Here is a 13,520-nt window from a genome sequence, read left to right on the forward strand (position 1 = left end):
CAAGAGGCACACTCAAGAGGGGTACCTATTCCAAGGGAATCAATTATGTATTTTGAGGAGTTCCCTACAGGAACAAGTCATCCGGGAGTTAGTAGACGTTTAAGTGGACACCTTAGACTGGACAAGACCATCACCCAGGTCAGAGAGCATTACTACTGGTCGCAACTGAAGAAAGACGTGGGTAACCATGTCTAACGACGCTCAATATGCTAGTCTACAAAGGGGCACACCCAGAACACGAGCCTATACCTGTCCTTACCAATAGCAGTGGAGCCATGGGACGACTTGTCCATGGATCTCATATTAGGACTTCCTCAGACCCAACGAGGAGCGGACTTCATAATGGTAATTGTAGATAGACTTTCCAAAATGGCTCACTTCGTTGCTTGCAAGCAGACATTTGACACTATCCAAGTGGCAAATTTATTTTTCCAAGAGGTGGTCCAACTGCATGGGATACCAAAGTCTTATGATCAGGACACCAAGTTCTAATCACATTTCTGGCGGACATTATGGAGGCAGTTTGACACAACCTTGAATTTCAGTAGCACAAGTCATCCATAGACGGAAGGACAAACCGAGGCGGTGAATCGGACCTTATGCAACCTTCTTCGGTGTATTGCTAGAGAAAGGCTGAAGCAGTGAGATCTTGCATTAGCTTAGGCCGAATTTGCTTATAAGAACATGGTAAATCAGTCCACAGGGAAGACACCATTTGAGATAGTCTATAGAAGGACTCCAAAGCATGAAGTCCCTTGTGACTCAACCCAAATTGCTAGGGGCTAGTGTGGTGGAGGCGCATTTGGCAGAACAAGTGAAGGCTATCCAAGAGGAAGTTCATCAACATCTTGAAGAGTCTTATGCTGAGTATAAGGCGACGATAGACAAGGGCCGGTAGAAGAATATTTTTCAAGAGGGTGACCTAGTAATGGTGTACCTACGCAAGGGCCATCTCCCGATGGGCACTTTGGGAAAACTGAGGAGCAAGGAGTATTGTCCACACCAGGTGCTTAATAAGATTAACGACAATGCGTATGTTATCGATCTTATGGAAGATAGGGCGATGTCCCCAACGTTCAATGTGGCAGACATCTTTGATTACTATCCACTGGGTGAAACACAAATAGAGCCTCTAACTCGAGGACGAGTTCTTAGAGACTGATGTATGACGCCACATGTCATCGGCGGTCAAACTTACTAAAGGATTCGCCCAAGTCTCGAACGACCATCATGAGACGTCATCCGAGAGCCGCAAAGCTTTTCCCAAGACCTCACCCCGAGGGACCAACCAACAGCGCCTGAGACCAAGAAGGAAAGCACGAAAGTTAGATTGCGGGTAGCTAGCACATTAATGGTGAGAATCCAAGAAGGAAAGTAGTGATAGCCAAGCTGGGGATTTTTGAAGATTTTATTGATTTGATTATGTTCTTAAATTAGGATTTTATTTGATTGCAATTTTCCGTTATTGTAGGAATTTCCTTATTAGGCTTAAGATTTTCCTTATGCTCCAAGTTTTCATATTAGTATTAATACCGAAGGTAGTGGTGTGTAATTTTCAACTTAGTCAAGCCACAACGGAATGCCATCTCGTTGACTTCCCTTGACCTTCTTTAACTCACTTTCGTAAGTATTTTATAAAACATTTTGCGTAGTTTTATCGTTCTTTTAAGCCTTTCTGCTTGTGTTATCCATTTTGTCAGAAGACGAAAACGCTTTTGATTGTACTAGGTTTAGCTAGGTCAATTTCTCTTGTAGTAGTAACAGTGAAAAAACAAAAATGATGTTAGAAAATATTACAAGAGTTTTCAAAATCCAAGACCACTTACATTTAATGTTAAAAAAAAAAAAAAAAAACATAAAATGGATAAAAATAAAGGTAAAGAAATGGATTTCTTGAATACGTTTTCCAAGTCCAATAAAGGTATAGAAAATGTGATTCTTAAAATCTTACTGGAGGCTGGAAAAAAGTAGAAGATAATACATAAACAACATATCTAAGAGAAAGTATTGCATAGCTCAAAGAGGAACACATGGATCTAATACACACACTGTGTTAACTCATTATGCACCACATAATTAGTGCTGCAAAACCTAGCTAATATTATAAAACCACCAAATGTTTCCTTCATTAGCAAATAAGACACCTCTCAAAGTTTCCAAGAGGTAGCTCAATCGATTAGGACTATGCCTAATAAAGCAGAAGTCACTAATTCGAATCCCTCTCCCCACTTTTGTGCGGACGTGGAAAAAAAAAAAAAAAAAAAAAAAGATACTTCTCAAAACCTTTATCAGTTGCTAGGACGTCTTGGTGGATAAAAGCATAGCCTTCATTAGCTTATAAGGCCTAATGCAAAGTCATCCTTGATAGTCAAAACATATTTGGGCGGGGACTATAACCTTTTAACCTGAAAATCTAAGCATGTTCATTCAAGACTAAGCATCCGGTTACTCAACATCTCTTACAAAGGTTCAACCATGGTGATTGGTAAGCCATGGCAAAATTGCAAGGTAATCAAGAACCCACTTTTGTGCACAAAAGTAATTTACATGATTTAATTTGAAGTACACCTTGCTCCCACCATTTTACTTTACGCAGTGAAATTTTTTGTAATTAATGACATAAGTCCACTGACACTGGATAAAAGGGAACAAATTATTATCTGAAAAAAAAGGGAATTATGAAGTTTCCTAACAAATATAGTGGTTATTTATGCTACAATTCTACTACAAAAGTTCAAGTAGAAAGATCAGAAAAACTTGTAGTAAAATAAGAATGTGGAGTCATCTGTGTAGTTTGATTTGGTTTTATTTCTTTGAAACAGAACTGGAAAAAGCATCTGAAATATGTCCTGGTTCTTGGAATGATAAGAGTGCTACTAAATGCAGTGTTACCAATGTTCCCTCATAAAGGATGGAACTCAATCGATATTTAGAGTGGATATCCGGCTTGCATGAGGAAGCCTAAAACGGCAACGTTTCGGGCACTAAAAAGTGGTTTTCTTTAAAAAAATAATAAATAAATCACTAAAAATTATAAATTATAAAAAAATCAATCATTAAAAAACTAAACCTAAAATGAAAAAAGAAAATATAAAACCAAAAGGGGTGGCTCTTTGCCCAAATGGGGTGGCCGACCCCATTTGGGCACCCCATGGCCATTGGGGGTGGCCGGTCCACCCCCAAAGGCCTTAGGGCAGTCCCAAAGGCAAATCCCACCAATCATTTTAGCTCCCATTTCTACCGAAGAGTGAACTTTCGTCCCTCCGCAATCCCCCAGCTATGGCGGACCGTGATCTCTCCTCACCTCGTGCTCTTCGGGGTGTCCTTAGTGGTGGGGTTTCTGGCGACGAAGGTGGCTCTACAAGGCTGGAAGGACAGGCAGAGCCCCATGCCCTAGGTGGAGGTCCAGGATCATATGGGTAACCAGGATTTGCACCAGGCTTATTCTCTTCTCTTTTGGGTATGTTGGTATTCTGGGTTTTTTTTCTTGTCGTTTGGGTTTTGGTTAAGCTCTTTTTTTTCATTTGGTTGGTGGAAAACTGGAGGAAAACACAGAGAATGATAGGGGGATTTGGCCTTCTCACACGATGTGGTCTATCAGAGAATTACCCAAAATTGAGCACTAATTCATTCTTCCTTAACACTGAGAATTACCCAGAAATCAAACTAGAGCAAGACCCCAATAAAACTCTCAATCTTTCCAAAACACATTTTCTTTCCATTCCCCAACATTTTCTCAGCAACCAAACAGAATATCCACAAACTCCAGCTAAATCCAGAAAATCAATAGAAAGAAACCCCCAAATTTAATACCCATATGAAATAGGACCCAGAGTTTATACCAATTAAAATGGAGTTTAGAGTTTAGAGGCCTTCGGCCTCCGGCAATAGTTCACCGGAGCACGCCTGCAAATCTGGCCATTTACTGCCGAAACGGGGCTGATCACAGCCGCTCAACACTGCCCACGGCGCCACCTCTTCCTCTCTCTCTGCCTCTTGGTTCTCTCTCTCTCCGCCTCCTCTCCCAGAAATCTGTCTGGTTCTCCTTTTTCTTTTTTTTTCTTTTTTAGTTTTTTAATATTTTTTTAGTTTTTTAAATATTAAATGAATTTTATATTATTTGTATTTTAAAGCTAGTTTGTAAGAGTGGAAAACGGTAAAATTTTGCTTTCCTTTCCTTTCCTGAAAAGGATCCGGCTTGAAAACCCTACCGCATGGAAAACGGATCCTTTTCAGGAAAGGAAAGGAAAGCAAAATTATATATGCTCCCCACTCCCTTCTACACCCTCTTCAATATTCATCCGTCACCCCTCTACAACGGACCCGAAGCTAGGACGGGCAGATGGATCTCACGTTCCTTGGAGCGGTTTCGAAGAGAATCAAACAGGAAAGGGAGACAGGGTGTGGTAGTTCACGAAATTCGTCTGAGGCAAGCTCTATCTGCTTTCATGTTTCGTGTTTCTTCTTGTCGCTTGATTTGTTCCTTTTGTACAATTAATAATTTTCATGTTCTCCTTGTTGTCATGAATATTGCATTACTTTAACATATAAAGCCGTATCCATTAATTTGATGGAAAACTTGTGTAATTTTTATTAAATCAATAAGTCTAAACTAGATATTATCGCAACAAAAATATAATATTTGAGTGGTTTTTGATCGAGTGTGGTTGGATTAAATGGTGAAATTTGTGTAAACAAGCTGTATAACCATGTGTGAAATTCTTTTGTTTGGCGCATTCGAAAGAAAAACAACTTCTTGAGGACTTCCATTAATAGAAGAGAAAAAGAGGTTGCTTCAGGATTTTTTTAGGACCTTCTTGAGGATTTTGTACCCAAGGGGTTGTGGGCTCGAGATTATTTCTTGGTGTGGATATAGGGCATCCAAAGCTCGGCATTCACGGTCACTTTTTTGGATCTGGGTTTCAGTTAGTTATGCAATTGACCTCTTTGTATGCATGAAATTTTCATTTAACGTTTTGGTGTTTTGCTCTCTTTTTTTCCGACTATTATATCTTGTTCAGATTCTTGAAAAGGCTGGTAGTTGATGTGAATTTTGATCTGGGTTGCTTGTTCTTGTCGTTTTTCTGCTATTGGGTTCCATGAGGCGGAATTCTGATCTTGGATTGCTGGTAGACAGCTTAGTTTGATATCTTAGAGGATAAAGCGACGATTTTTCAGTGATAAAATGAGGGAATAAAAGGAGATTTTTTTCGATTGATGTCCCAAGATATGTACTTTAATTTTGTAGATTTTTCTTACAGAGAACCCACCTTTTAGAGAAACTTCATACAGATTTTTTAACCCAGAAAAACAAAGAAAGAAAGAAAGAAAGAAAAAAAGACTGTCATTTCTTATCCAATTTACTACTGAAAGACTACACAAGTACCCATATCTGGAACTCTTTCTTTTGGGATGTCCATAATTTGTGCTAAGAACCGATTGTAACTTCAGATATAAACGGGCGAATGCTACATTCAACAAGAGATTTTTAGATGTCAAACATGATAATGATTTTCTAACACCCCAGTCCTACATTGGAAAAATGAGAAGTAACCAACATAGAGTGAGTGATTTATAAAAGATAGTTATGAGTGTTAAGTCACATACTGCTTAGTTATTAGGTGAAACTGGGCTTTATAAGGAATTTTAGAGAAGTTCCAAATTGATTGGTCATTTTGGGTGATAACCCAGATTTTGGTTAGTGTTTTTTCTTGAGTCGTTAGCCTACATAGAGTGGGTGATTTATAAAGATAGTTATGAGTGTTAAGTCTCACATTGCTTATTTACTAGGAGAAACTAGCATTTATGAAGGATTTTAGGAAAGTTCCAAATTGACCTTACTTTTTGTGGTGATAGAGCAAATGTAGCTTGCGCTTTTCTTTGGGTCGTTACAAATGGCATCAATACCAGATTGTAACACTATGCGGTACTTGAACACTGCATGACGGGGATGTCAAAGGTTTAAAGGAGAGTTTGTAAAACTCCGATCTTACATTAGGAAGATGAGAAGTAGCCCACATAGAGTGGGTGGTTTATATAGATAGTCATGAGTGTTAGGTCTCACATTACTTAGTTAGCAAGTGAAACTGAGCTTTTTAAGAGATTTTAGGGAAGCTCTAAATTAACTTAGTCTTTTTGGGATATTATTGGAAATGTGACTAGTGTTTTTTCCTGGATCATTACAATTTTTTTGTTTATTATAGTAAAAGGAAAGAAAAAACGCTTATAAATACAAGCAGAAGACATAATCAAGCTGTCAAATTACAATGCCAAAACAAAACTTACCTTTTACCATTTCATAATTTATCTTTGGGATATGTATGTTGTGTTTCTCTTCAGATGCTCGAATATTTTTCCCGGACGATGGAAGATAGGGAAAATGAACTAAAAGAGGAGGTAAGCTTCCTCAAAGAGAAGGTTAGCTTTTTCAGGGCAGGTTTCTTTACTACACGTGAAGGTCCAATTCACACCTATATACAACTCAAGCCAGGAATTAATGGATCTCCCATACTTGCAGATAGAGCCTTACTGGTTAGTCTCTCTCTGTGTTGTCATTTACAGTGATTGGTTACTCTAATATTCAAATATCTCTATGTTAAAATGTATTATAGTTCATTACAAAACTTATGGTTCTAATGTTTTATTTAAAACTTAATATTCTTCAATGATGTTAGAGGGTGATGAGAAGGAGGAGGATCGAAAGGTAGCATGGCTGAATGAGGTGAAAGAGGATCTTAGTTTAGTGGCCTGGGACTAAGGGGACTATTACCTTGTAGTGCTTTGGGCAGGTTTTAAGGGTGCTTTCGTGTTGGGTTGTAGCCCTTTGTGTAGGGTGTTTCCTGTGGGTGTTTGCTTCAAGGGTTCTTGGGCGGGTCTATTTGGGTCTCTTGTGGGTGCTCCTTGTGAGCTTAGGGTTTTTCTTGGGTGCTTCTAGGCGCTCTCTTCTTATACTCCATGTGTAATTGTGTTGCGTCCTTTTGGGTTTTTTGATATATATACATTTTTACTTATCAAAAAAAAATTTCTACCTTAGTATGAACTATTAGAGGTCAACTGCATTATTGATTTCATAAAAAAATAATTAGAGATCATAATACTTTTGTATATTATGTTATAGGCATCAGGATCACCGATCTTTAAGTATATGCTTGAATCGGATGTATGTAAAGCGACACCAGAGGACACCATAACACTGCCTGAGTTCAACCATGAAGAGCTCGAGTGTCTTCTAGAGTTCCTTTATAATGGGAGCTTGCCTAAAGAAAAAGTGGACCAGCATGTCATCTCATTGTCACAAGCAGCCGATAAGTATGACATCCCATACTTACAGAAGTTTTGTGAGCGTCACATGCTTAGGTCGTTGAATTCATCCAATGCTCTTGATGTTTTAGAGATCTCAGATATTTTTTCCTACACATCCCTGAAGAAGGCGGCTTTGGACTTCATTGTCAAAAATGTGGAGGATATAACTCTCTCAGCTAGATATGAAGAATTTGCACGCAAGAACGCCCATCTCGCCCTGCAGATAACAAGGTCATTGGTTAAGGGAGCCAAAAACAATTGAGTTCACTATAAGGGTGTTGATGGAGAAGAATGTTTGTTTTATTTTCTTTATAATCACGTATTGATATGTAGCACAAACCGTAGCTGTTTTAAGTCCAGGTTGCCCTTGTAGGCAACAATCCTTAGCGTCGGGCCCCCATTGGAAAAGGGTTTGCGTATCCTTTGCGGGAGGATGGGGGATCCTATTGTATTGAGACTTATTGTTGGGTTAAATCCCTTTTTATGTGTTTTAATATGTTATAATTGGTGATCCATTTCCTTTTGTTTTAGGTTTTACCGCATTGTTATGGTTGTATTGAGACTTATTTTTGGGTTGTCCATCACTTTTTATGTGTTTTAATATGTTATAATCTTCTCCCTTTCCATTCCTTTGAATTGCTCATATATATATATATATGAGCAATACTATAAACTCAAGTCTTATACAACTCCTATACAACTAGTTGATGTGGTATGCTCATAAACCATTGGATCAACCTTAATTAGAAAATGCCTATAAATTCAATGGTTTTTGGATGCGCTACATCAGTTCAGATGTACAAGAGTTGAGTTTTTATAATTACTTATATATGTGTGTGTGTGTGTGTGTGTGTGTGTGTGGATGAGATTTGTGTAAACTTTCAGAGTTTATAATGTTTTTATATTCCTCTGACAAGAAAATCACCCCTCTTATACAACACATTAGTTATTTGATACAACGCTTTGTCTTTCCAGATATTTTTCCAACTTTCGGAATAGCTTTTGGGTCATCTGGTTGTTAGAGTTCCTCGTTTAAGCACAACTTTGAAATCAAATGGAGGCTTTATTTGCAATCCAAGGTCTAGCTAGTTTTGTATGCTTATATGATTGCTTCCCTTTCAAAAGTTCAGGATACTTAATTTAGGTTAAAGAAGGAATTTCAGCTTGTTTTGAGGATGCGAAGTTTCATACTGAGTCGATTTATGGACATTCAATTGAATGAATGTTGGAGTTTTTCATTTGTATTAAGGAATATTTCATTTTTTGGCTACCAAAATATAATAAATTTTGGCACAATATTTCATTGATGGAGAGCTAAATCAATGCCAACTATTCTTTTCTTTTGCAGTATCTTGAGTAGAGTGTTAATCTTGCCCATTTACCGGCACGCACTGCCCATACTCTCTACAGATTTGCAAATTTGTGGCGACTTTGGTCGGATTTCCCCATTTCAGTATGTGCCTGACTTCTGCATTAATGAAGTGACAAGAGACAATTTGAACTTATTTTGTCCCTAGCCTAAGGATTAGTTTGGTAATGGAGTTGGTAGGTAATTTTTCGTTTGAAAATGGTTAATGTGATATAAAATAGATAAAAATTTAAAACATTTTGTATTGAAAAATGAACAAAAAAAATTGTTTTGTTGTTAATTTTTATTTTATTTTAATAGTAATAAAAAATTATTAATATGATATAAAATGTAAGAATGTTGGGAAGTTGAAAAAAATTTGGACTTTGGCTGTTCCATTGCCAAACAGGGCCTTCATATCCTTTACTTTTTGATTTTTTGATTTTTTTTTTTAATGTTTACACAATAGGGAGAAAATAAATTCAAACTGATGACTTTCATTTCATGAGGTGTAATTTACAGTAGATTGAGTTATCTCTTGAGGACCTTTTGGGAATGTATCTACTGAGTACCTAAAAGACAAATGAAAATGGCCAAATTTGTTCGGTACATTTTTATTCTCAAATTTACCCAGATGACCAATATAAATTGAAAATTAAGCATATTCAGTCGGAATAACATGGCCCTTTTTCTTATTGAACTATGAATCTTGCTATCCTTGAATTCTTTAATCTTTTTCAATGTAACTTGATGGGTTAATGGATTTTATTTTATTTTATTTATCTCTTCTGGGTTGTTTTCAAATTTTGATAACATAAATTTGCATGGCACTTATCTGCTGATTTTTTTTTTTAAGAATTTTTTTTTTTTTTCTTATGAGCTTTGCTATTGTTATTTCAGAATTATTTTTTTTCTTTAATCATTTCTTTCGCTGCTCTTTCTCGTGGCTCCGCAAATTAGCCCTTCAACGAAGTACTCTGAAACTAAGTTCTTTATTTTTGATGCAGAGAAGAGGAATTTGGAGTATTTCAGCTAGAAGAGGAAGAGAAGAGAACAGCGTTTTAGAGAGAAAAATAAGAGAAATCGGGGGAAAAAGATCCTCTCCATTTCAAAATCCCTCTATTTCCTCTATTTAGTGCATTTTGAAGGGTAGTGTTGTCCAAAAGTTTTAATGATGGTAGTGCATTAAATGCAATACCCTTCAAAATGCACTAAATGGAGGAAATTAAGGGATTTTAAAATGGAGAGGATCATTTTCCGAAATTGAAACCCATTCGATTTATTAAAGAGAAGAGGAATTTATTAGGTGTTTTAATTTTATTGCGTACTAATAATAAGGTGATGTGTCACTCAACTATTGGATGCTGCAAAAGGTATTGTTTTCCGATGAACCACATAGTTGGGACACTTATTTTAATCACTTAACCTCTAACAAAATGACGTCGTTCTGGATTAATTGCTGGTTGTTTAGGGCCATTTTATACGGATTAATTGCCGGTTGTTTAGGGCCGTTTCTACTAAAGTCCCACATCACGAGCCTGAAAAATGAGCTCAAGCTTGGCTCACCAAGGACTAACCCTTGCTCGAGCTCGGGTTCACAAAAAAATGCAAGCTGAGCCAACTGAGCCAGCTCGGCTCTACAAACTCAGACTTTTATTTATTTTTTTATTTCTTTTATAAAATTTAAAGTTTAAGCAACTTAAAACAACTCAAAAAGCCGGCTTGCCCAAGCTCAAACTTGGATATTAAGTGAGCCAAAAAGGCTCAACTCAACACCCAACTGCTGGCTTGGATTTTAAGCAACTCAATAAGTTGGCTTGGTTTTAGGAAGAAAGGTATGCCTCCTTTTATAGAAAAAAAGCTTGGGGGTTTCATTTTCTTAGTGATGTGGGACTTTAGTTATATGTAAGTAACTGTATTGTTCTTCCCATAGCCAAAGATCTCAACCTTCCTGTTAATTATTTCTACGCATCAGGTGCTTATGCTCTCGCTGCCTTCTTCTTCCACAAGCAGCCCAACCCTTCTTTCCCCTTCTATTTTCTTTTCTTCATCTCCGATCAAGCAACTGCCATCCAAAATCTTAGTGTCCATGTTTTGTTGAGCCACCATCGTCGTGCAGTGGGCAGCGCCTGGGCAAAGCTGAACCTGCCCTCACTGAATTTGTTGAGCCATCGTCTTCGATTCCTCGTATTTTGGATTTAGATGTTGGATTTAGTTCTGAAATTTGATTAATTTTTGTTCTCTTTGATTAGATCGATTGTTGTTTTCGGGAAACCATGCCCTGGCCTATGATCACTGATCGAGATTTTCCTCTACTCTTCTCCGCCAATTGAACGCCTCGTTGAACATTAGAATGAATCTCAAACAATTTGGTTTCTACGTAAAAGTAACACAGATAACCCATTTCACCTTTCAACCTCGATGAGAACCAATTCAAAAATTCCTGATCACTGTTTCAGAACGGTCACACACACTGTCAATGTGCCTCACATGCCAATGGGGCGTGAGAGCACTTCATGCTGACGTGGCGAGAGCATCCAAGATTCATATCGTTTAGAACATTATTTAGCATTATTCTTTTAACATAATATCAAAGCAAAAGTGTTACCTCTCAACTGGATAGGAAGCTGGATGGAGCTTCTACTTCAGGCCTATTTTGCTAAGTTGAAGAATTAGCGGTAAGATATAGAGGATCTTAGTCCTGTTGTCAAACACAAGGTTTAGGAATTAGTTTCTGTATGGCTTCTTATTATTGACTCACTTACATAGGAAAACTACAATCTGCATGTTTGGAGATAAACTCCTACAATCCTTTGGAGAAAAACTCCTACGCTAAATGACACTAAAGCAGTAGAAATCTGCCATGCACGATCCCCTGTAGACTTTTATTACCATAACAGAAAGCCCTAAGTTCGAAGCCTTGCTCTCCATTTTAGTTAAAATGTTTCATGTTTTGTTGAGTCCCACACATATGAGAGAAAATGTTAAGATATTAATTAAATGATTTAAGCTTTTTGCGATATGATTTTAATAGGTTCTAAGATTTTGTTGTAACTTAGTTTACCTTACTTTTATTATAGGGCCAACTATATTACCGATTTCACAAAAATGATAAAATCATATTATTGATCATTTTTATCTTGTTTATTATGTTATAGGCAACTAGAACAGAATTTTTTAAAGGTATGCTAGACTCAAACTCCATATGTAAAGTGCCACCAAATGGCATAATACCGGTGAAAGAGTTCAACTATGAAGAGCTCGACTGTTTTTTGGAGCTTCTGTATACTGGGAGCTTGCCTGAAGAAAAAGTGGAGAAGCATGTACGGTTTTTGTCACTAGCTGATGATAAGTATGGCATCCCATACTTAAGGAAGTTTTGTGAGCGTCACATGCTTGGGTGCTTGAATTCATCGAATGCTATTGATGCTTTGGAGACTTCAGTCATTTGTTCCTACGAATCCCTCAAGAAAACAGTTGTAGACTTCATTGTCAACAACGCATATGATATAGTCTCCTCAGATCGATATGCTCAATTTGCACACGAGCGACCAGATCTCAATGTGGAGATAACAAGGGCAATTGTGATGCAAGGCAAAAAAAAAAAAATGATTTCATTGCAATGGAATCTATGGAAGTCTAACGCATAGGACATTGGCTTTTATATACGTGTATAATGGATTGAGATTTGTATGAGGTATTATTCCAACTTTGGGAAACGCTATTATTCGCTAGAATTCCTGGTTTATGCATGTGGGTGTTATTCCCAGTCTGGGAAATTTTTGACTTTATTTGCAATCTGAGACTCTGTTTCAAGCCTGTTTTGATCTTTTACTTCGGATATCTTCTTTACTTGTGAAATGTAAGATTAGAAATGACATAATGTAAATATGATAACTTGCTTAATTCGTACAGGTAAAACTGAAAAATAATAGGAGGAATTGGAAGTGGCAGCTTAAAATCTTCCCAGTATTTATATTAATTGATATGAACACTTCAGATAATTACAAAAGAGTTGGAATTTGGAAACTGATTTTACAAATCTGATACACACGCAAACAGAACTTTAACTAAACAGATATTTAACAGATTGTTTGGACTGCAACTGCATTATCGTGGACTGTAATGTTCTGCAAGTTGATGAACTGTGGAAATGTATTCAGTAGAGAGATCCTTGTGAACAACTTTCTCACGAATGAATTTTGATATGCTTGAATTTAATATGCTTGGTATGTGCATGGAATACCGGATTGGAAGCGGCAGATAATGCTTGAATGTTATTCCACCAGAGTTGGGAGGAGATGCAAGTGGTAACTGAAGTTCTTGAAAAAGCATTCTGAGCCGGTAGAGTTCTGCAAGTGCTGTTGTATGGACCAATGCTCAGCTTCTATGCTGGATTTTGACACGACTGGTGGTTTTTTAACACTCCAACTGATTAAGCATGGTCCAAGGAATACAGCATAGATGGTTGTGGACCTTTGTAATTGGGATTTCCTGTCCTGAAGTGAGTCTTTGCCGGCGCATAAAGCATGATTTATAGAACCTTTTCAGAAATGGGCTCATTTATTAATTAAAAAAAAAAGAGTTTGCGCTTACAAGTATTAAAATATTGATTAAATGATTAAATTTTCAGTTTTCTATCGACTTAAGCTTTTGGGATAAATAGTGATTTAACACTTGCTCTTTATGTAAAGCTTGATATATCGGAGAGAAACGCAGGAGCTTTATGCCATCCAAATTTATGTCCAATTGGTCGTGTAACAAACTTCGGAGGTGGTGCAGAATTGATTGTCAGCAATGTTTAGTAGCAAACAAGGTTTCCTGGAGCGGCGGAGATGGCTGACTGATAGGGGTAGGGAGATTGAGCGTA

The 13,520-nt window shown here is 37.3% G+C and overlaps 2 protein-coding genes across 4 annotated transcripts; both read left to right on the forward strand.

The window, feature by feature from the left end:
* Nucleotides 1–3,102: 3,102 nt before the first annotated feature.
* On the forward strand, nucleotides 3,103–7,839 carry LOC132186812 (BTB/POZ domain-containing protein At3g56230-like). Of its 3 annotated transcripts, none has more exons than XM_059600882.1 (4): nucleotides 3,104–3,460; nucleotides 4,134–4,429; nucleotides 6,340–6,531; nucleotides 7,118–7,839. In XM_059600882.1, the coding sequence occupies exons 2-4, from the start codon at nucleotides 4,343–4,345 to the stop codon at nucleotides 7,562–7,564; spliced, it is 726 nt and encodes a 241-aa protein (XP_059456865.1). In that variant the 5' UTR covers nucleotides 3,104–3,460; nucleotides 4,134–4,342; the 3' UTR covers nucleotides 7,565–7,839. The 3 variants fall into 3 exon arrangements, with proteins under 3 accessions (XP_059456867.1, XP_059456865.1, XP_059456866.1); XM_059600883.1 differs by having other exon boundaries at nucleotides 4,191–4,429; XM_059600884.1 differs by lacking the exon at nucleotides 4,134–4,429 and having other exon boundaries at nucleotides 3,103–3,460.
* Nucleotides 7,840–11,835: 3,996 nt separating this feature from the next.
* On the forward strand, nucleotides 11,836–12,582 carry LOC132188143 (BTB/POZ domain-containing protein At3g56230-like). The gene is made up of 2 exons (XM_059602545.1): nucleotides 11,836–12,244; nucleotides 12,566–12,582. Exons 1-2 carry the CDS (start codon nucleotides 11,836–11,838, stop codon nucleotides 12,580–12,582), a joined length of 426 nt encoding a protein of 141 aa, XP_059458528.1.
* Nucleotides 12,583–13,520: the final 938 nt, after the last annotated feature.

This window comes from Corylus avellana, chromosome ca7 (assembly GCF_901000735.1).
Source record: "Corylus avellana chromosome ca7, CavTom2PMs-1.0".
Classification (NCBI taxonomy): Eukaryota; Viridiplantae; Streptophyta; class Magnoliopsida; order Fagales; family Betulaceae; genus Corylus; species Corylus avellana.

Excerpts from the sequence above, each read along its gene's own strand:
- LOC132186812 (XM_059600882.1), top strand. The coding sequence starts at position 4,343 with ATGGATCTCACGTTCCTTGGAGCGGTTTCGAAGAGAATCAAACAGGAA. Across the intron at positions 4,430-6,339 it reads GTTCACGAAATTCGTCTGAG|ATGCTCGAATATTTTTCCCG; the intron begins GCAAGCTCTATC and ends GTTTCTCTTCAG. Across the intron at positions 6,532-7,117 it reads TTGCAGATAGAGCCTTACTG|GCATCAGGATCACCGATCTT; the intron begins GTTAGTCTCTCT and ends ATTATGTTATAG.
- LOC132188143 (XM_059602545.1), top strand. The coding sequence starts at position 11,836 with ATGCTAGACTCAAACTCCATATGTAAAGTGCCACCAAATGGCATAATA.